We start from the raw sequence: 21145 nt of genomic DNA, 5'->3' as shown, positions 1-21145 counted from the left end.
TTCTCATTTTAGCAAACAAAAGAAACTTCTTATATTTTAAGAAAATGTTTATAACATAAAATTGAAATGAGAGACTTTTTCATATTTCACTCAAACTTGAGATATTTTTCAGCGTTATGGAAATACAATTAGATGAAAAATTATTGAAAACGGGAGTTAAATGTAAAATATTACGGAGATTCGTATATTTCGTAGACGATAGATAAATTTTGTAATAATGAACTCTGTTATCTAAGACGTGTGCGATTAACGTAAAAACATCCGGGCAAGTCCTGTTCGTAGCCGCAAAACAGTCGATCTCCTCGGTCCACGATGCGACGCAGAGCCGAGGAGCACCTAATTCATGGCACCCTCAAGTATTTGTCGCTTTCTCTTCACACAACGTGTAAGAGGAAACGAACGACCCTTCGGAATACTTGAAAAGCTTCACACTTTCTTACAGTATCTTCCTTCTTCTTTGTTCCTATAATTTATAATAATAGAACGTATATAACATTACCGACTGTTATTAATATTAATTATTACTTATTCAAACACCGAGGAGGATGTACTGAATTGTATAACAACCGTGGTTACCATGTTATTGTTGTAATAACAAGATTATCCTGGCATAATCAACAATGGAAACAATATAGCTGGCTCATGCATCCAAAATAGTCAAGTAATTAACAGGAGCGGAACGTTCGTTCATAATTACAAACTCTAGCATAAAAGACGTTGGCTCGTTCAGGCATCGGCCTTTCATTTATTCTCGGAAATATTGGCTGGCTGTAATTTCGGAGATTCCCCTTGCTCGTTTAAAATGCAACGACTCGTCTAATTAGGGGTCATTGGGTAGACAGAAGGCGGGAAAATCAGATTGTCTCGGACGTCGGATAAATCACTCGTCGTGGAACTCTTCGGTGGGAGGAAAAAAGAAAAGAAAGAAAGGGGCGATAGAAACGAGAAGGCCCGAAAGTGAAATTACCTCATAAACGGAAACCATGGGAAGTGATCAGGATATCTTGGAGATTGGGTAACGCGGAAACGTCGTCGTTGAATATATTTTCAGAGATTTGCGAAATTCCGGAATAGCCTGATCTAGCACGACACGGGCTATGGGAGTGGAGATCCACCTACCCCTTGGGGAATTCTTCGCAACAGTCGAGAATGTCAATTTGAAATTCTTCCGCGGTGAACTGGAAAACGCGGCAGCTGGCTATGGATGGAAAACTGCCTTATGATACTGCAAACGTTTGATTCGTTTAAGCTATACATAAAGTATACTTTAGCTATTTCGGTGGACAAATTTCTACAGTAATAGAACGCAATTTAGGGAAAATACAGTAAGATCGATCGAGGATTCGATGGAAAAATGACATGAGGGAGATCGGCATAACAATCGAGTGGCTGGGTGAAACCGGATACTATTGTTTTTCTAAGATAAGAGCTATGGATACGCGTCCAATTTATGGCCACAGATTCTAGCTGATCCTTCGATCACACGAGAAGACCTGTGAACCGAAACACTCGCTAGTTTTTCTTCGACGGTAGTTTACAAATTTCCAATGAAAATGTTCCAGCATTGTCTTATACACCGTAGTCGTTTTTTACTGATTTAAGAGTTACATTCATGATCATTCTTAAATTTGTTCACTTCGAATATTAAATGACAAAGACTTAAAAATCTTTTGCCCCAATTGTGAACTATCTGAATTGAAATTTCAGTGGAACATACTATTCAAATATGTATACACAGAAGCATTTAATTTAATTTAATGTATTAGGTCGTCCAAAAAGTTTCTTTCGTTTTATAAGGAAATAATGGATGTACAACATTTTCCGTTTTATATTATTGTATCGAATTACGTATGATCCATTTTGTTCTATCAAACTAAAGATCACAACGTTCGACACATTAGGTTTCATGTTTGTATAAAGATGCGTTGTTGTAGAACACGTGTCTGTAAAAGAAAGACACTTTCCGGACAACCTAATTCAAAAATTAGTACGCTTTGTGTGTGATACACACATACGTACGTACAGTGAGTTAAACATATGTACATATTAAACAACTGGTTATTTAACGCCATTAAATCCTGTTGCTCGTTTTGCGAGATCGCTAAACAACGATGTACCGACGAGATTTATGAAAATCGGTTTCTTTTAATAAATCAAGTTTAAACTTTTGCATTTTGGCATTTTTCGCATGTATAATGTGTCATATTGTGAGCCGTGGCAGTAAAAGGGTTAATGATGCGTGATGGGAACGTAAGCCTCGGTTACCGTTCTCAAAGGATGAGAATTGCGTTACGGCGAATGTGTGCGCGTGCAAACACACAGCGCTTGAGGTCGAACGCGAGATACGAGTACATGTAAGCAAAATACCGAAACCATGCACCAGCCCTCAATCCCCGGAAGGATACGCGCTCGAGCACACGGCACGGTATTATTCCAGCTTACGCGCGGTGTTGTCGTAGGACTAATGAATCCACCGATAACCGTTTACTCGATGAATACCCACAACTCGTATCGTCTTCGGCGACTTACCGTATTAATTATCGGTGTTTTGTGGTTCGATGTTCGAAAAGAACTTGAGTAGCTTTGTTGTAGTTAGATGTAAGTATTTGTTTTCACCAAACGAAGACTACAGAGAAAGAAACATAAATTATAATTCCTATTTTTTTTTTTTTTTTATACAGCAATAGTTTTAAGATTCAGTACAGTCAATCGATGATAAACATGTAACCGAATTTATACTTTTATTTGGGTTTTGAAAATATTTGAAAATATTTTATATACATATATCCATATTTTTTTATTGACTTCAAAATTATAAAAATCGTAATGTTAATATATCGCATGTCCTAATAATCATGTGTTTAGCTTCTACGAAACTTTGTTATTTTAATTATATAATATAGTTAAATAATAAATACTATAATTAAATTATATAATAAATTATATAACATAATAAAGAGAACAAATTATCCTCTATTTCATCGTTTAAGTCTTAATACTAGAACTACCACGCCAGTCAAAATCACTGGACTGACAACTTTATTTTAAAATTTCTACTTCATGTTATATTTTTTCTCCGCAATGATGTAATGACTTTTTCAGGGATAGCTAAAGGAATGATATAATAAACTTCAATTTTGTTTTATTCATTTAGAATGAAAGTAATTTTGTATCGTGGTTACTTATACCAGTATCGGTCAAATTGACTGGCCATTCTGCAGAGCACAGTCGTTGGAATAAGACCTGATTTCTCGTTATATAAAGCAATATTTTACAAACCTTGAAAATGTAAACGATTGTAAACAAGAATATTATTTCAAAAAGGCTTGTGACACAAGAAAGGTGCAACGTATACCCCACATCTTCGTGATAGAATTTGTATTTGATCAACGACGTAAAGTTTCATTAGATTTCTAACAAACACTATTGTCGATGTATAATTTCCATATATTCGCATTACTTAGAAACAGATGAAAATATTACAATGACACTGTGATTAGTTTCACTTGGAAACTCTCGACGTTAATCAAGTAGCCAGTGCACAAGGTACGGCTATTGGGCGATGTACGTAATTAAATGTAACTCGAGTGTCTTCGAGCAACCTCTTTGGACACCATAGCCTCGGCATGGTTATTTGGTAAATTAAGAAGAAGGATTTCGTTCTCTCTTAGAACACATCCGGACATCTCCTCTGCGCTTCGTTGCAATTCTCTTTTAGGAAGTAAGCTCTCTCGTACTCGGTCATTGAATCAGTGTCGTCGTAGCTCGCTGGTAACCTGAAATGAGGAAACTTCGCTGAATTATCGGTACAGCGCGAGCGAGAGTAATTATTAAAGGGAGGAAAGAGTATATCTTGATGAGTAAATAATCTACGAAGTATTTTCGTAATCATCCGAAGGAGAAGTTACACGAGAACGAAAAGTCGAAAAAGACACCGGATCGTAAAAACCTAAAAGATTAGCCTTTTTATGGCTCGCCTTTTAGCTCCGTGAAATTCGAAACTAATCGAAACGACCCGGAAATATCTAGAAAAGTTCGAACATTTCGCACCACCTTGGTAATTATCAGAAGCAACACCACGAGCTAGCCTTTTTCCGGATAGAACAACAAGCTGGCCGGCCTCGGGGGCCGTGCAAGAGCTCTCGGATTTTTGCCGCGCCGGAAACTTCATAACGATTATTAAAACGGAACGACGGGAAAAGTTGTGAAAAGGAATTGCGCGAGCCTCGGCGGGCTTTCGAACTTTTCCTAGATGCAGCCGGTCCGATGACGACGTTAAACGTCACACCGGATGTCATGAATAAATTCAACGTGTTATCGAAAAAGTGTAACGCGACCGTCATGCTGCCAGCTTCGAGCTGCTTCTTCAGGATAACTTCACGAAAGACGTGAACACGATGACACTTTGATAGCGAATGCATCCGTCATCTCCTTTCCCTCGTATCTTCGTTAACTTCTTTCCATCTTTTATCACTTCGTGTACGTCCTCTTTTTCCTTTATATTCTTCAAGCCGAGTATGGTTAAGAAAAATTATATTCCGTTCAGTTTGTCCACTCGGTGTTTTCTTCATCCATCAATCCACGATTAATCAACGCATCTCATTTTCTTCGTCTTCCGCTATTTACCGGCTTCTCGATATTCCTCCTTAATCAATCTTTTTGCTAATCATCGTTTAACCATTCACCAGTGCTCACTCTGGTCATCACCTTCTCGACGTTTTCACTTTCCCTCGCGCCGATCAACGTTTGATTAATCAGCGTTTTCCATTTGGTCCGTCATCTCTTTGCCGTTCGATGTTATCTCGATCAATCTTCCTCCGTCGATCGCACTTCGCCTCGTGTGATCTTCCATTTTCGATCGACGGCTGACTGATCGATCCTTTCGGCGTTATAACAAATGTATTTAAGCGATCTACGTTTTATCTGCTTCATTAAGGAAACCCACAAAATCAAAATTATTTATTAGCTTAAACGTTAAAGATACTCACGAAAACACAGCGTGCATGATCTCTGCGAGGAAATGGCCTTTCCCGATCTCCCTCCGACTCCTTCTAGAGGCGTTGCAGATTGCCTTCAGGACGCAGGCCTTTCCATCTTTGCCTTGGCTTGCACGATAGAACAAGAGAGGGTGGTTAGAGGGCGGTTAAAGGGACACACGGATCGTTTATCATTATCAGGCTCGTTATCGTCGCTCGGCTGTCCGTGAGTCGGCGGTCTATTCATTAAGTTCGCAATAATACCATCGTGCCTTGATACTGGCCGAGCACGAAGTGGCTCGGTGTAAACCAGCGAACGTTTACAACCGCTCTCTCTCTCCGCCCTTTCCAGCTAACCTCGCCCTTGCCGCCGTTTTCCCCGCGAGTAAATACTGCCGATTATACATAAAGCACCACGACCTTCCTATTAAGATTCGGATAATCCGATGCTATACACTCGCCACGCTGTGCACTGCAACCTGCTGCGAATCTCGAGATAAAGTCGAGCTGTGTCAGGTGACTCAAATTTGAAGGATTTTGGAGGTAATTGTGGTATCAATCGATACAAGATATTTATTTTTTAATTGAGCATCTGTAAATGTTTCGTGATACAAGTGGAAATGTTTCCCGGAAACTGTCAAAAAATTATCGAATGAAACTTTCGGAGGATGCCATTTCTGGTCCCCATCGAGTATCGAAGTTCAGTGACCGTGTTAATTTTGTATCACCCTGTACCTCCGACCGTAAACGATGATCTTTGCCAGAGACATCGAGATCTCTTCTGTAATCGTCGCACCGTACATTCGAAACACCGAGGCTGCTATTAAAATTAATGCAGCCGATGTTGTCGTTCGCTCTCATTACCTTCGAGAGAAACTTGCTTGAAGCTACGTGTGCATCCGGTTAGAAGCAGCCAGCCTCGAGAACAATGGAACAGCGATCAAGTACAACTGAATATCTACGTTGTCCTTGCGATCAGAAAATTCGTTGCCACGTAACATCTTGCACGATCAAGGGTAGAATAAACGTGTCGGGAAAATAATTTTCAACGACGCTGGAACAGCATTTCCTGTGACAGTTTACCGATTCACCACGCGTATTTATTGTCTCTAGGGGCGAAACGTTGGGAGCCGGTAACGAGGCGAACGAACGAGAAATCGATTTGGAAACGCGGCAGGCAGTAAATGAAACGAGCATAAATATAAAAATTAATCTTGACTACCATTTGTCGGCGTCGCGCCGAACCCCGATACACCAACTTGACAAATGGTTACCAATATCGGGCAATCGAAGATATTTATGCAAGCAACACGCGATGCCCGAACGCGCAACGACTCGCCGTTGCGTCGAACGGCTGTTTTAATCGATCGATAACGCCTTCTTTCGAGTTATGCTTCCGCGTAATGCACCCCTTTCGCATATCCGGAGAAATCTCCGGTGTTTGCCAACACAGGAACGCTGTCGGATATATTTTCAGCGCTCGATTCGTTTACCGATACAAGTCGCTTCAAAATGATATTTATTTAAATTTTTGTACATCTGTTGAAATATCCGAAGTTCTAATGACTAAGCATTTTTTAATTTTAACTTTTAATTTATTTATTTTAGTTTGGATCAAACGAGAAATAATTAAGCATCGCGTAAAGAATATGATATGATACTTTAGTTTCCTTCGGTTTTGAAATGCCAGGTAATGGGTTTTAGAACCGAAGAAAACTGAAAAGCGTTTCAACTTTGGACGCAGACAGTATCAAGTCACGTAACGTTTGAATATCGACAGCCAGATGATTGAAAAACTAAATCTGTGCCTCGAAAATAGTCTCTTGCCATAAATCTAGCCTAACGTCGAACTCTAACAGGGATGAAAGGTTTAAGATACAAAAGCGATGCTCTTGGATAAATAACGGAATGGAATCGCGTGGCATTTATGACTCGAAGATTTTCACGCGGATTCTAAACATCGAAACAATTGGCGAGTAGATCAACGGTAGCTTGTGGTTCGGTCGATCGATCCTCGAGTTCCAGCTCAATCGACTTCTTAAGATTTCGTGCACAATCACACGTCTAAGGCAGCATTATTCGCGGGGAAACAAAGCGAGCCACGTTCTCTGATGCTTCGTTCGTTCGTTCGCCGGTCAAAATTCCAAGCTAAGGCTCGAACCACGAAGAAAGGAGCCGCTTTATCGTTAACGCGATTCAGAACCGCACAATCGCGGACCGTCCGCCAAAAACCTACGGCTCTTTCACCACCCTCGTTCTCTTTCTCTCTTTCCTTCGTTCCATCGACAGAGAAACGAACGACGAAAGCTCAGTTTGGCAGCGCCGTGCTTTGTTCCGTCCGTCAGCTTCTTCTGGACGCGTCCAAAGAGCTGAAACGGTGGTCGAGATGGAACAAGAGAAAGAGAAAGGGAGGCGTAAAAAGGGAAATAGAGAGCTTTGAGCCAGCTGAAAAGCAGAGAAGGTTGCATCGGTTGACGTTTCGCGATCGCCTTCCGCCATTTTCGTGGGTCAACGTTTGTTGACGACGAGGAGAGAGGAAAAAGAGCACCTGGCTCGAGAGCCGGCCACTTAACCCTCCCTCGCTTTTCGTTGTCGTTTTTCGCGATTATCCGGCGAGAATCGGACAAGTGGCTGTGGAGAAGGCCGACTCTATCGACAGTAAAAATTCGAGACCGCGGAATTGTTTTGCATCCAGAACGCCTCTTTAGCCAGAACCGACAACGAACAGGCCCTCTGGGGAAAGGAACAATGACGCGAACCCTTCGAACGCCGCTGCAAGAAAGACTTGCCTTTCGTAGGGGCGAGACAATGCCAAAGCAAGTAAAACCATGGGCAACTTACATGGAAATTACTTGCAGATTAATGGTATTGAATATTAACAGGATAATACGCGAATAGTGTAAATAAAAAATACCAGATCTTTCATGGGCTAAGTGATTAGAATTAAATAATTAATTTTTAAATATTTCATTTGAATAATGGTCAATTCTAATTTCTATTCGATAGAGCTCACATCTAGAAGTTTCAAATCGTAACAGACAGCGTAACCAAACGTTCTAATCCTTTTATGCGAAATTTTAATGAACAGGTAATATAATAATTATATTTTATATAAGCTTTGATGATACATTGCTTTTGTATCATTCTACGTATAAGTTGGCTGCATTAAAATTTCTTTTATAATATATAAAATATAATACGCTACGATAAATATCGTATCGTCAAATAAATTTATGTATCGCCGTGTTCGCTGATAAAATATAAAAGTGATTAGCATCGTTCTAGATGATCGGGTTAATTGTAAATGCATGGGGCCCTTTGCCAGTATCTCCTTTGAAGATCGCGACCGATTTAATCGCGTTTTCGATATCCTTCACAATCTCGTATAGCCGAGGATTTAATTTCGTAGGGCGGCACCAAGTTCTGGAAGAGCGCCACGATATCCAAATTGCTATCTAAGTGACCGCGGCGAGCGTAAAAGCGCATCGAATCTACATCGACCAACTTCGTTAAGAGCTTTCCTTGTCGCTCTGTTATCAGTGAAAAGAAGTTAAGGCTATTTCAGAACAGCGCGTTAACAATCGGTGATTTACATCGAAACAATCATCCCTCTTATAGGATTGTCGAATAGGATCTTGCGTATATATTCTTTGTTTAGCAGGAAGGCTAAAAATTTCCCAAATCTAAACCTTTCGATTGGGACACGTCATCAAGAACAAAATCTAAAAAAAGCTGTTGTCAAAGGATCGATTAAAGAAAAAAACTCGTGAGTGTTTCTCGAATGCGATCTTTCCGATTTGCAGGAATCTGTCAAAAGAGCTCTTAAAAAATTTTCATCAAATAATCGATTAAAAGAAACTCGCGGCTACATTCTCCATTAACCAGAGAACCCCGAAATTTTCAGATCGATATTTTCGAGTGGAAAAATTTCCGCGAGCAAACTCATTAAAAAATCGTAAAGGAAAAACACGTTTCCAGGAGCCAGCAAGAAAATTGGTAAACCGGCGCAGATGCACGTTGCAAAAGCCAGCAAAGGGTTTCGTAAATATAATACTCTTTGATCCCTTCGTGGGTTCAGGAATCGTTTGAGCGGACTGCACGAAACGACCGACAAACTTGTCTGGAATTCTTCATCGCACGAAAATCGGGCGGCGAAGCGTGCAAAGGGCTCGAGAAAGCCTCGTCAGGCTGGAAAGACAGACGGGTAGACAGAAAACGGAAGAAATTCTTTTTTCTTTCCTTCCTTCTCCTTTTCTCCCGCCACTTACCTTCCCAAAAGAAGCTCCATCTTACGGTACAGTTGCCTTCTGCTTCGACGATGGTAATCCCCGAACGTGTTCGACAGCGTGCTCTTCGAGGGCAGCTCCCATGCCTGGCCAGCCGTCAATCCGATGGCGAACATTCCCTCAGGCTTCGCGTAGGTAGTGATGGTCATGCAATACACCAGCTGCGCACGATCGAACGTTTGACATCGGCCTTGAATGATTTCTTTCGAGAGATACGTGCAAGTCTGGTTTGATGATTTCTTTGGGAATTTACGAAATGTCTCTACAGAGGTTGGTGTGAAATTAATGCAACATATTGTGTAGAACAGATGAAAAAGATTTATAGGAACCTGTATTTGAAAATGGCTTACTACGGAGTTACAAAGCTTGAAAGGAGCCGTAGCCATCGTGTACATTTTATAGAATGTGATTTCCGGTTTCATAACTTTAAACTTTTCTTGTTTTCTTTCCTATCGAAATTATTACTGTCTTAAGTGTCAGTTATTATTCACATGACTACGTGAAGTTTTAAATCGTAATAACTATACTTTAATTCTTTTACAGTGCGGAGAGACTCAGGTGTGCCATTAGATATATTTGATATATTATAAATTATACATTTTAAATGTCATCATACGTAACCCGATTATTGCTATTTATTTTCTATAAAGTGTTGAAGGTATGTGTTTTTCGAGTCTAATATCAAAAAAAGTAAGTAACCTTGATGACAAAGGAACAAAAATTTGAATTGGAAAAAAGATTCTTTTATCTTTTAAAAGATCTCTTTTATTCTGTAATATATCATGGATTCGTATAAACTTTTTCCATCTATTTGATTCAAAGTACGTATTAGCAATTTCGCTGACATATAAAGACACACTGCATGTCTAGATACGGATAAACATTGTGGGTAGAAACGGGCATTCTTGGGATGTTAGATGCAACACCCAGCACGAAATTTGCCAAGTTGTTTAAGATGAAAGACGCTTGTGGTCAAGTAGAGGATGAGACGTGGATGTAATTTCTGGAGTGAGAAGATACCGACAGCAATTGGTAAATGGAAAGAAGTGGTTCGTTCGTCGATAAAATGTAGTTCGAGTGTTCCGATGAATGGGTAGCAATGAAGTTTTATCGGCGAGGAAAGATGCACGCAATGAAACGGCGAAGTGTGGAGGAAGATGGTCCACCGTGTCAAAGTTCACCGTGTCACACCGACGCTTTATTGATTGTTAAACGTTAGCCCGCATTTGAATTTCCGCTCCTATCAACAATTCATCTCACCCAATTACCGACGCTCCAAGGAGAAGCTGCTTTCAGCTCCTTTTAGCGCTTGAATTTTCCATGGGAACGTTCCGAACACACGAAGCTAAAGGACTCACGGCCGAAACGCAGCCAGCTTCAGGCCAGGCCGCTTATTAGAAATTATCAGAGCATCGTTTACAGCGCAACTTCCGGCAACTTATCCAGTTAAGATGCGGCCAAGAACGGACGTGTATGCGTGATTCACAGGATGTAACGTTGTAACCGAGTTTTCCACGATGTTATTAAAGGGAAGTAACGATGTTCTAGGATAGTCGGGAAGTTTCATCAAGAAGTAGACTCACTTGAATGTTGCTGCCTTCTGGAAACACCAGGTACTCGCCCTCGAACTCTCTCTTCGACCTTCCAACGCTTTTATTCCTCATTTCCTCTCCCTTTGTCCACTCGCCAGAAACTAAGACGTTAGAATACAAAAGTTCGATGCAGAGTATAAAAAACAAGAGACACATAGTGTCTGGCGGTTCGTTAAACAGTGCGCAATTGCTTCGGTCAACGCAGGAGAAATCGGTGAACGTGTTCCTTGCTTCGAAGAAGACGTTAAGTGACTCGAAATGCCGGATGATATGACAGGTAATGGTGGTTAGACCGTTCCTCGGTCGTTTAGCGGGACAGTTTAAGGCGGCATCGTTAAATCGCCTTAAATTAGCCGTTAAAATGTAGCAGTACGATCGTGCTCGATTTTAACTAGCCCTGAATATACTTTTTACGGCGCAACATGGACTAGCGTATTTAAGGAACTGTGTTCCAACGATATTGTATCTCGGAGGGGACTATGAGACAACTAACCGTAAAAGAGATTCTGTCCCTAAACTACGTTTTTCAATCTCTCGCAGATAAATTACTCTGTTGGGATACGGTGGCTCTCTGGGAAGATCTACTTAACGGAAGATTAATCTCGAAAAAGTGTCAACTTGTTGAAAGTTCCACCGAATCTTCGTATCCGAAACTTCACTCGCAAGATTTACAGCGAACTTGCTCGAATGTTTCGAAAAGAACAGTACGATACGAAGTGTATTATTAACTTTTCCATGTGAATGATCGGAAGGTTCTCTTTCTTGTCGAAAGTATCGTCTTTAATCATTAGTTATTAATGAAAACAATAAACATTTGGTTCTCAAGATTTACGAATTTTCCAGCTTTTTACGCGCTTGTCAAAATCTACAATTTGTTGCAAAGGAATACACGTCGAAGGACATATTCTTAAAAATCGTATGTTACAATCTTCTACGGATACATCTTTCTAATATTCCCATAACGGAATGTGCATATTAAATATAAATAATAGTCGCTGTGAACACATTTTGCAAGAAAATGTTCGCTACTTGTGTCGCTAGTTATTACAGATAATTTGATTAATTATTGGATCGTACTCGCCGAAATAAATATGTAAAACACTTTCATTATGTATAGAGATATATTATAGAGATGATAATAAAATGGTTTTGTATTTATTTAAGATGTGATTTACAAGATATTTATGGATACCCATTATACGTGTTTCAGCGCTCTAGTCTCACTTTTACCATACGCACGGAACAGTGACATTCTTTTCTTCTACGAAACGCTGCGCACGCGCATACTCACATACATACTCACACACGTAGTCACGCACATATATGTGCAACACCACTACGCGGCTGATCCGCCGTAGCACACAAAATTACATATATTTCAATAAGATTCACTAGTAATTTATAAACATATGATACAAGTTATCGCCGATTATTTTCGATTACCTCGTACTTTCTCTATTCTGTTTCCTTTCAGCACGATAAATTTATGTTTAGAGAAAAACATTTAGATTGCTATTACGCATCATTACTAATCAGTTGATTAAGAAACCCTGAACGAACCACACCCTTTCTATCCATCCCTTCCATCGCTCTTACATCCGTTGTCTTTCTTGCTTTCCTTTAATTACGGCAGCAGACCATAGAACCCAAATAGGCAAGGAGGAGGATTCTCGCGCTGAAAAGACTCGCGTAATCCATATTTTCGACATAGATTATGAGAAGCGAAATATTAAAAAGCATGGCCGTTAAATATTAATCGACATTGGCGCACAAAAGCAGGCCGCGTTGAATGAATAACGTAAATGGATTTTCGCCGATATCGTCCGCATAAATAGCGGACCTAGTGCAACGAGCAAAGAGCTTGTCCGCTTTGCGTGGCGTGGCGTCGCGCGGCTACCGGCGGGCGAAAATGAATTACGCGATACGATCCACGGCCAGGAGGGATTAATAGAAATGAAGGAAAGATCACGTCGGATCATCGTTCCGCGAGCTCGCTAAGTAATTAGAACGATGGGCATTGGCGTTCCTCTTTTCGACCTAGGAAATTGTGAAATTTCACACTGGAACCGCTGGCCAAAAATATAATTGGAACCGGCCACCGTTCAAGCTGTACGGAATTGCGAATTTGTTCATGACCGCGATATAATTCTTCCTCTCGCTCCTTTCGACAGAGCATCAAGATTTGCCGTAGTACTACCGTGTCCTGAGCTGTCGCGAATTACTCGCACTTTGCCATTTTGATTAGCGTTTTTTTCATAATTGTAGTAATCTCCTTTTAACACCCTCGTAAAACCAATCTAAATTAAGTCGTTCTATAAGCGATGCGATTTCTTTTTGGATCGTGATTAAAAAATAATGGAACTTGTCACGATAGGAATTGTATAAAGAGGGAAAAATGATAAACCAGCGTAGAAAATGAAAGAAATTATTGACATTGTATAGATTATACTCACGCATAGATGTAGGTAATTGTTTTTATTTTTATCTAATATACAATACCGTTCATGACTATTGGCATACTTTTTTTTTTTTTTTTGTAGCAAGACATAATTAAATTTACATTTATTACCTTCCTATGAAGCCGGAAGACTATTTTAAATTGTCTATTAAAAGATGTTGAGAATACTTACATTTCACTTGTGTGCGATTGAGTACATTAGTAACACGCAATAGTGCTTATGCTTTTGTTCTCATTGTCAGTAACATTCCATGTGTAGCAAAAAAAACCTTATTCATTGTTCGAATAAAATCCACTCACGTCACACATGGCACCACATTGGGGCCTGATTTTTGCAAAAGATATAGCAACAGCATTGTGCGTTTTACTATTTAGTACACACCTCACTACGTACGTCCACTGTGCTATACTTTGCCAATTTAAATTTTAAGAATAACTTGAAAAATGATTTCTATTAACGAAGCGACGAATCTCATTTTCATTCCTTTGTTACAGATCATAAAGTTTAATTTCCTCGCGAACAATCTTTAATTTTTAAAAATGAGTTTCAACAACAGGTTCACAGAATGACGTTCTTGGTCCAATTTGCTTGAGAGGATTTTGTGAAAGAACATAGAGGATCCTCTGATAAAAAGCAAGGGCAGAATGTATATTATGGCTTCAAACTTTATTGACGGAGCATAATCATATTAGGCAGAGATGCATCTTTTACTTTTTAAAAGTGAATATAATTTTATCCGAACCTTCCTTTTTATTGAATTGAAATAGGAACGGCGAAAACAAGATTCCATTCGAATTCTATCTCGGTGGTTCCAACAAATGCATTGTACAACTGACTCAGCTGTACCTACATCGACCTAACGATACGAGAATCACGCTCTTTACGCGATATTACAACGTTTCAATTAATACTAAAAATAATTTGCTACATCAGATTCGCCATTAAAGCTCGTGTGGATTGCATAATTGGAAGGTTAATGCGTTTACAAATTGCTATGGATACGTTTAATTATCTCTCTCCATCTCTCTGTTATTGTCGAAACCTTATCCCCCTCCTTAGTCTTTAAAACAAAATCCATATGAAAGTCTACATAAATCGGATTAAAGTAACAGAGAAAAAGTGGACTACAGCAATAAAGTTATTTTACTCGAGAGAATCGAGTGGAAATTTTGATTTTTTCGTTGAAACTAGTGTTCTACACGCGATGTACTTGGGTTAACACCATAAAAAAAAAAAAGAAAAAACGTCACGAATGCGTTTAGTCGTTATATTTGCTGGTTAAATATTGGACATTTAAATAACGCAGGTTTCGTCTTTTTTTTCGTTCTGTTCCATTTTTCTTTTCCTTCCTTTTATTTTTCCGTCCGGCCCGTTTACAAAAGGGTTGAGAATGACGGGCTCCCAGCGGCACCACTCTACCAAAATGAACTATAAATCCGCGGTCACTCGGTTCACCATTTTGTTAATGCAAAACGAATTACGTGTCGTCGACAATGGTGACGTTCGCCGCGATATACAAATGAAATATACAGCCGACGAAAGATCGACCGTGAAATCTTTGAAATTTAGCCGCGAAATCATCGAATGAACCGCATAGAATATTGGGGAAAAGAAAAATGGACCGTTTGAAACATTTTAATTTGATTAAAAATAAGAGAAGCGATAGAATTATGGGTATAAACATACAGCTTTGTTCGTTAATTCCAAGCTCCTCTTTTTAAATACCGCGATTAGTAAAGCGCAGTCTTTGTTCCAAATACCACATTGAACTGAGCCTGTACCTTAGTTGTACTAGAATTACGTGTTACAAATTATTTCCGCAAAGCTTTAATAATCTTTCTCTCGCGTTAGAACAGAATATTTCTTTTCACTTTCTCTGAAATTAGCCGTTAATTATTGCAAGATAAAAGAAGATATAAACACAAGATACTATGATTTTACTTTAATACTTTCTCATAAAGAATAGAATAATGTACTGGTCGGTGTATTAAGAAATACCTACCCCATCTAAAAGATGTCAGTGATCTTCAAAACTCGAAGAAGCGACTTTAACAGAGGAAAATTCTAAATAACGATGTTCGTCATGTGAAAGTAAGTATGCCTCTCTTCAACTATCGAATCATTTATAACAAAGGGACAGCAACAACATTTAAATCGCATTTCTGAATGTGAAGATTTCATATTCAAAAGTGCAAAACTATTACCACAAATATTACTTGACTATGAATTTACAGGTTGTTTAAGAAGGTGCAGCTGCCTTTTTATTCATTTCTTCTATTAACAAATCTAGCTAAGAGGAATCTAAGTTAAATACAAGACACGTATATCAGTTTCTCGACGACATGACGCGTCTCGCAATCCTACGTTCTACATTCAAAAATTCACCCAAGCACCAATCATTTCCGAGAACATGCTGTTTGTCCGCGAAGACTGTCCTTCACACTGGGCACAAAATTGCAGGCAAGATACAAAGATCCACGCAAGTTGGTTGCACAATCATTCGGACTAAGTTGCGTCGAGAACGGAAGATTATGTGGTGGTGTGGTTCAGGTTGAAAAATCAGCGTGGAACGGGCGAGCAGCCAGGAAAAGTCCGCCCGTGAAACGCGGTCAACGTTTGCACACGCATACGAATGCGTTCAATTCCTGGTTACTTTGGCCTCAGAACTCGAGCTCGTAAATGGAGTGACGGCAAGTCGGATAAAGATGGCCGCAATCCTGTCCGCTCTGGTGCGCCTGCTCGTAAGCTTGATCTTCCGATCGTTCGAAACGCCCGCCGTCCCTAGGCAACCTGTAAGAAAGGAAAATAGGATTTTAAGGTAGCCGAATGGAACTGACGAGACGAGATTGCCTCGTCGAACGAACATCGGCTTCGATTTCAGATGTCCCCGATCTGCTTCTTCCGATGAAAGTTGCCTGAGACAGATAATTCTCTTATCTTGTAAATACTTTTAGGTGTTGGATTTTTGTCTTATCCGTGGAAAAGTGAAAATCTAGGTGTGTGAAGCTTTGAATAGGTGTCAGTAAGGTTTTTGTAAGAATTAAAAATATGTCGTGATTGTTGGCAAAATTATTATTCGTATTTGTCATATTAATATATGGCACAAAGTTGGTGGTACCTAAATCTAATAACACAAAAACCTGACAACTTATAGACCGCTCTAATATCTCATGAGCAATCGGTAATTTGAGTGAATGAAATTTAAGAGTAATATTTTCGGTTGATATTTTATAAGGAGACCAGTAGATAGTAACGATAGGAGATGATTTGGAAATGGAACACGGTGATGATGATGGTGATCTATTCGCAGTAGCTAAATCGGTTCGTCAAACGGTGGTTAACCGATTTCATGGATCCGGCATCATTCGTAACTCAATCGTTTCGCTTGATTAATCCCTTTAATTGATTATATGCCGACCAGCCAGACGTTTCAGTCTCATAGTCGCTACGATTTAGTAACTGTTCGAATTAGTCAGATCGATCTACCTTGTCATTAAATATACTCGTAGTTATTACGTGCAATAGGAGCACGTACACACAGGACATCCGCCTTTTTCGCGATTCAGTATTTCGCTTAATATTAACGTAAATACTTCAATGAATATTAACGATGTAATTACTATACGTTATCGTTGCTTCGTTTCACATTCATACGCTGCATTTCCTATTAATACAATTATGAATATGAACTGCAGTTTCGATAGCCATTATCAATTTACTTTTTATAGAAATGTCATACAAAGCATTTTTAAAGTGAAGATTTCAAGTACTTAATGAAACAACGTATATATATATATAGACATTATCCAGAACCATAAAATATCAAGTTGACAGAGATGAATTAAAGAAGATACTCACGTGAAGATGGCGTGCAATAGCTCTTGAACCAGACTCCCTTTCCCAAGATCCGAAGGGTTCCTCTGGGCGGCCTCGCACAGAGCTTTCAGCACGCAAGCTCTTCCATCCAAGCCAGTGCTGTGGATAAGCTTTTATTTAAAAACCTCACATTTTTACAAAGAACGCGTGAAATCAATATTTTCGGTAATGGAGCGATAAAACTGATACAAAGTTTTTGAAAAGCTACGACGAGGAATATCAATCAAGTTGTCTGTTCGCCCCAATGACGTTAATTAAATTTCTACACGAAGGATAACGTTTCCATGAAGAGATACTTTGTTCGGGAACTGCTCAACAGTATCTGTTCATAAAACGAAACTTTATTAAAAGAGAATATAAGAGCGCACGGAAACAGAAGAAACCGGAAAATTAAACGATTCTACGATATCATGATCCTTCTCCTGAAAACTCCACACTCACCGGAAGTTCTTACTCTTTCGTTGAAAAGTTATTATTCTTTTTTTTTTTTTTTTTTTTTGATAGCTCAGTCTATCATCAATGTCATTTATTTAATATTCGCGAGTCTATCGTGTTATCTATATCACATCGTAAATACGAATCACGAAAAAAAAGGGGAGGCGTTATACAATAACGAGGACGAAATCAAACCAAGCGTCCTTCTGTTTCGTTATTCTCGCACGTTCCGCATGATAATTCTTGCGCCTGCCACGCATTTGCATGTGGCGGCCGGCGAAAAAGGGTTCCATTTGCATGTTACGTCACGCTTCGGGGACGAATGAAAAGCGAGCTTTCGCCGAATAGAAACAAAAAGAGCAGAGGGAAGGGAAAGAAAAGTGGTAGTCCTTCAGAGTTTCTATACTCGCCGCTTTTCTCCTTTCACGATTTATATGATACCCTATTTCCTGGCTAATTCGAGAGAATTCCGCGATTACAAGTTGCACAAATCGATAATAATGGAAGCCAATGTAATAAACGAGAAAATCCCTGAATCTAATGACGAATTTTATGATATAAGATGGACGAAGAAGCGAGATCAACTCTACATTAAAACTTGCCCCAAACAAAACAAACGAGAGCGATGTTAGTTGAACCGAAAGAAAGGCCGAAAGTTGAAAACACTGACGGTAAATTGACTTACTTACGATTGCAGTAAAGCCTCTATCTTCGGGAACATGACGCTTCTGCTTTTTCGATGAAGCAACTGCGCAACCTTCTCGTCGACTTTGTCCGGCAACTCCCAGGCTAGAGCTGCAGTTAACCCCATCACAACATCGTTCTCTTTCGCGTATGTTCCTACTGTTAAGCAAAACACCAACTAAAGAACAGAAAAAAGAAGCCAAAAGTGAATCTGAAAATTTGTACTAATAATAAGTAGCACTTTTACAAAAATCAACGCTCGCCCTTGTTATTCGTGTCTAAAAACATGTATGAATGAAAAATATGTAAATGTTGAATTAATTACTTCTAGGAAAACTCTACATCTCTTTCTGTTGTATACCCGGGACCTGGACACCGCCGTTACGAGGAAAATAGAATTTAGTGAAGCAAAAAAATTAGAAAAAATGAGAGGTCCATATTATTGTGCCCTTGAATGTGAATGTTGTTTTGGGTTACAAAGTCTAGAAACAAAAAGGCTATAAGTAGAGTTTTATTGCTGTTTCTTGTAACTTTCAGCTAGAATTACACACCAAGGTTAATCTTTTGGTAATGTCCTTTGCTATAAATTCTCCCTATCACATTCTATTGTAATGTAACATTGCTAGAGTGAAGATCTGGATCAGCATACACTATACCTGTATTTATACTTATACTTACTTCAATATATATATTTCTATTAAAAATTCATCCATGCGTTCCTCTATCAGATAATCTCAACAGTAAATGTAGGCAAGTGTACACTACAATCGATAAGGCATTTTTTAAAATGAAATTTTTTAAATTAATATTATAATATAACTGGTATTATAAATAATAACCGGTGCAAAAATGCACAATTTCCTTTTCAGCGTTTTCCTTGGTTGTATAACAATCTATCTTCTTGTAGCTTTGATGTTGTATCTTAATCTTTTAAACGTTTACAAACGTAATTGTTTATTAATATAAAAAGTCATAAGCGTTAAGAGACTAAAAGATTGATGCATCTCGATAAATATGATAAATATGAGCCGTACGCTGCGCTATTACAATCCCGCTGAATCGTCTCATTTATATGACTAAAAATAATATATTATAATTCCAAGAATTCATTTTTTCTAATGATATTAGGTTATAATTAAATATTAGGTCGTCCGAAAAGTTTCTTTCGTTTTATTAGAAAATAATGGACGCATAACATTTTCCGTTTTATATTATTGTATCGAATTACGTATGATCCATTTTGTTCTATCAAAATGAGGATCACAACGTTCGACAGATTATATTTCATGTTTGTATAAAATGCATCGTTGTAAAAGAAGTGTCTGTAAAAGAAAGACACTTTCCGGACAACCTAACATATAAATCCTAGCGTACCTGCACGTTGCTGCCTTCCGGAAAAATCAAGTACCTTTTGCGCCTCGACAGAGTCCTCGGGGTGTGGGTCGTGTTGTCCGTGAAACAGATCGCGAGGATATCAAGGCACCAGAAGACGAACAAAAGACCTCGGATGCCTGGCATCCTTTCGATGCAACGCGACTTTCCACTCTCATGCGATCTTCTCTCGGACGCTTAGCACCGCGTCGAAAGGGAAAGTGTCGAGCGGAACTCAAACGCGAGTTTCCCCTCCGCGATGCACTTCACTGGACCAAATGAGAAATGCGAATCATCGAACGATTTGAACGCGGCTGCAATGTGTTCTGCACTGACCGATCGTCGTCGTTTCTCGAACAAACGTGGAATGCTTTTCAGCGCCGGTTAACGGGAACAACTGGTGTCTCCTGTGTCTATCCATGAGTCTAATGAACCGTCTGACGACCCGTCGACAATTCGTTCAGCAAACGAAATGCTTACACCACAGTTCGATCCACTCCATGGCTCGTTATCACGACCTCAATCGTGTTTCTACGGGATCACGGTCTTTAATGAACAGAAGATATACCGAGGATGATGGTTCGCTGAAGATGATGGATTCTGGGTGTATCAATGGCGATAATCACTCTGAGGAATTTCGGCTAACGCAAATTAGTTCAAAGTTTCGTCCAAACGATGAGTAGAGGATTTTAACTTTAACCGATTATAGATATCATTAGTTCTTTACAGAAGTTCGTAGATTTGGACCTGGTTATCCCCATTTCGACTATTCTATGTTAAAATACTACATTTCTTCTTATTACTTTATCTTAGCAACTTTTCAATATGTACCAAAGTCGTATTATTCTTCTTATTGCTATAGATAATCCAAGCAGAAGCCAAGCTCTCCGTATAGAGGCAGATTTCAGCTGAAATTGCGATAACAATCAAAACCACGTTCAGCCAAAACAGACGACGATAGCTTGAAATATAGGGCAGAAACAGAGTAAACGAAGCGCGGAGAGGCATGGGCCTCTGGCTCATTGTACTTTTAAATGCGCGCTTATATTAATTCATACTGTCTTCGCTGGGCAGAACGTTGCCCTTCTGAAAAAACTGGATAGCCAACGAGAGTGGCAGAAAGAGAGAAAGAGAGAGAGACGGGACAGAGCTCTTTTTCACCGGGGCGACACTTATTTCCTCATTTCGCGGGCCATAGCGGCGGAACGAGCGTCTGTTAATTGCATATGGGAGTTGCGCTCGCGAGCACAACACGCCTAAACCCCATCCCTCGCTGCTGCCTGGCAAGAAAACCGCGCGGCTTTCTAAATTAATGCTTTTCGTTAACGCGTGGTCGCCGGCCCCTGACATGGATGCAATTATAACCATTCTGTCGAGGAATGCGACCGTTCTTTCACCATCCTCGAGCTGGAAATCCGTCGAGAAATCGCACGCGAAGGGATGACACTCCTGACTTCCACTTAAGG

At 39.5% G+C, this 21145-nt stretch overlaps 2 protein-coding genes across 2 annotated transcripts; both read right to left on the bottom strand.

Moving 5' to 3' along the window:
* Positions 1–3130: 3130 nt before the first annotated feature.
* LOC139987303 (uncharacterized) lies at positions 3131–11114 on the bottom strand. The gene is made up of 4 exons (XM_072003408.1): positions 10846–11114; positions 9245–9423; positions 4989–5105; positions 3131–3776 (listed from the first exon to the last, which is right to left on the bottom strand). The coding sequence occupies exons 1-4, from the start codon at positions 11008–11010 to the stop codon at positions 3668–3670; spliced, it is 570 nt and encodes a 189-aa protein (XP_071859509.1). The 5' UTR covers positions 11011–11114; the 3' UTR covers positions 3131–3667.
* A 3161-nt stretch (positions 11115–14275) lies between these two features.
* Positions 14276–20197, bottom strand: LOC139987483 (uncharacterized). Its single transcript, XM_072003781.1, has 4 exons — positions 19683–20197; positions 18314–18486; positions 17172–17288; positions 14276–16103 (listed from the first exon to the last, which is right to left on the bottom strand). The coding sequence occupies exons 1-4, from the start codon at positions 19824–19826 to the stop codon at positions 15974–15976; spliced, it is 564 nt and encodes a 187-aa protein (XP_071859882.1). The 5' UTR covers positions 19827–20197; the 3' UTR covers positions 14276–15973.
* Positions 20198–21145: the final 948 nt, after the last annotated feature.

This window comes from Bombus fervidus, chromosome 5 (genome assembly GCF_041682495.2).
Source record: "Bombus fervidus isolate BK054 chromosome 5, iyBomFerv1, whole genome shotgun sequence".
Classification (NCBI taxonomy): domain Eukaryota; kingdom Metazoa; phylum Arthropoda; class Insecta; order Hymenoptera; family Apidae; genus Bombus; species Bombus fervidus.
The sequence above is the reverse complement of the archived record's forward strand: the minus strand, read 5'-3'. Positions and strand labels throughout refer to the sequence as shown.

What these genes read in the sequence shown, in the direction of transcription:
- LOC139987483 (XM_072003781.1), bottom strand. Translation starts at nt 19,826, where the DNA reads ATGCCAGGCATCCGAGGTCTTTTGTTCGTCTTCTGGTGCCTTGATATC. An exon ending in CGGAAGGCAGCAACGTGCAG is followed by an intron (nt 18,487 to 19,682) that starts GTACGCTAGGAT and finishes TCTGTTCTTTAG; the next exon opens with TTGGTGTTTTGCTTAACAGT. An exon ending in CTATTGCACGCCATCTTCAC is followed by an intron (nt 16,104 to 17,171) that starts GTGAGTATCTTC and finishes CCTTTCTTACAG; the next exon opens with GTTGCCTAGGGACGGCGGGC.
- LOC139987303 (XM_072003408.1), bottom strand. Translation starts at nt 11,010, where the DNA reads ATGTGTCTCTTGTTTTTTATACTCTGCATCGAACTTTTGTATTCTAAC. An exon ending in ATGGAGCTTCTTTTGGGAAG is followed by an intron (nt 5,106 to 9,244) that starts GTAAGTGGCGGG and finishes CTATCGTGCAAG; the next exon opens with CCAAGGCAAAGATGGAAAGG. An exon ending in ATCATGCACGCTGTGTTTTC is followed by an intron (nt 3,777 to 4,988) that starts GTGAGTATCTTT and finishes TCCTCATTTCAG; the next exon opens with GTTACCAGCGAGCTACGACG.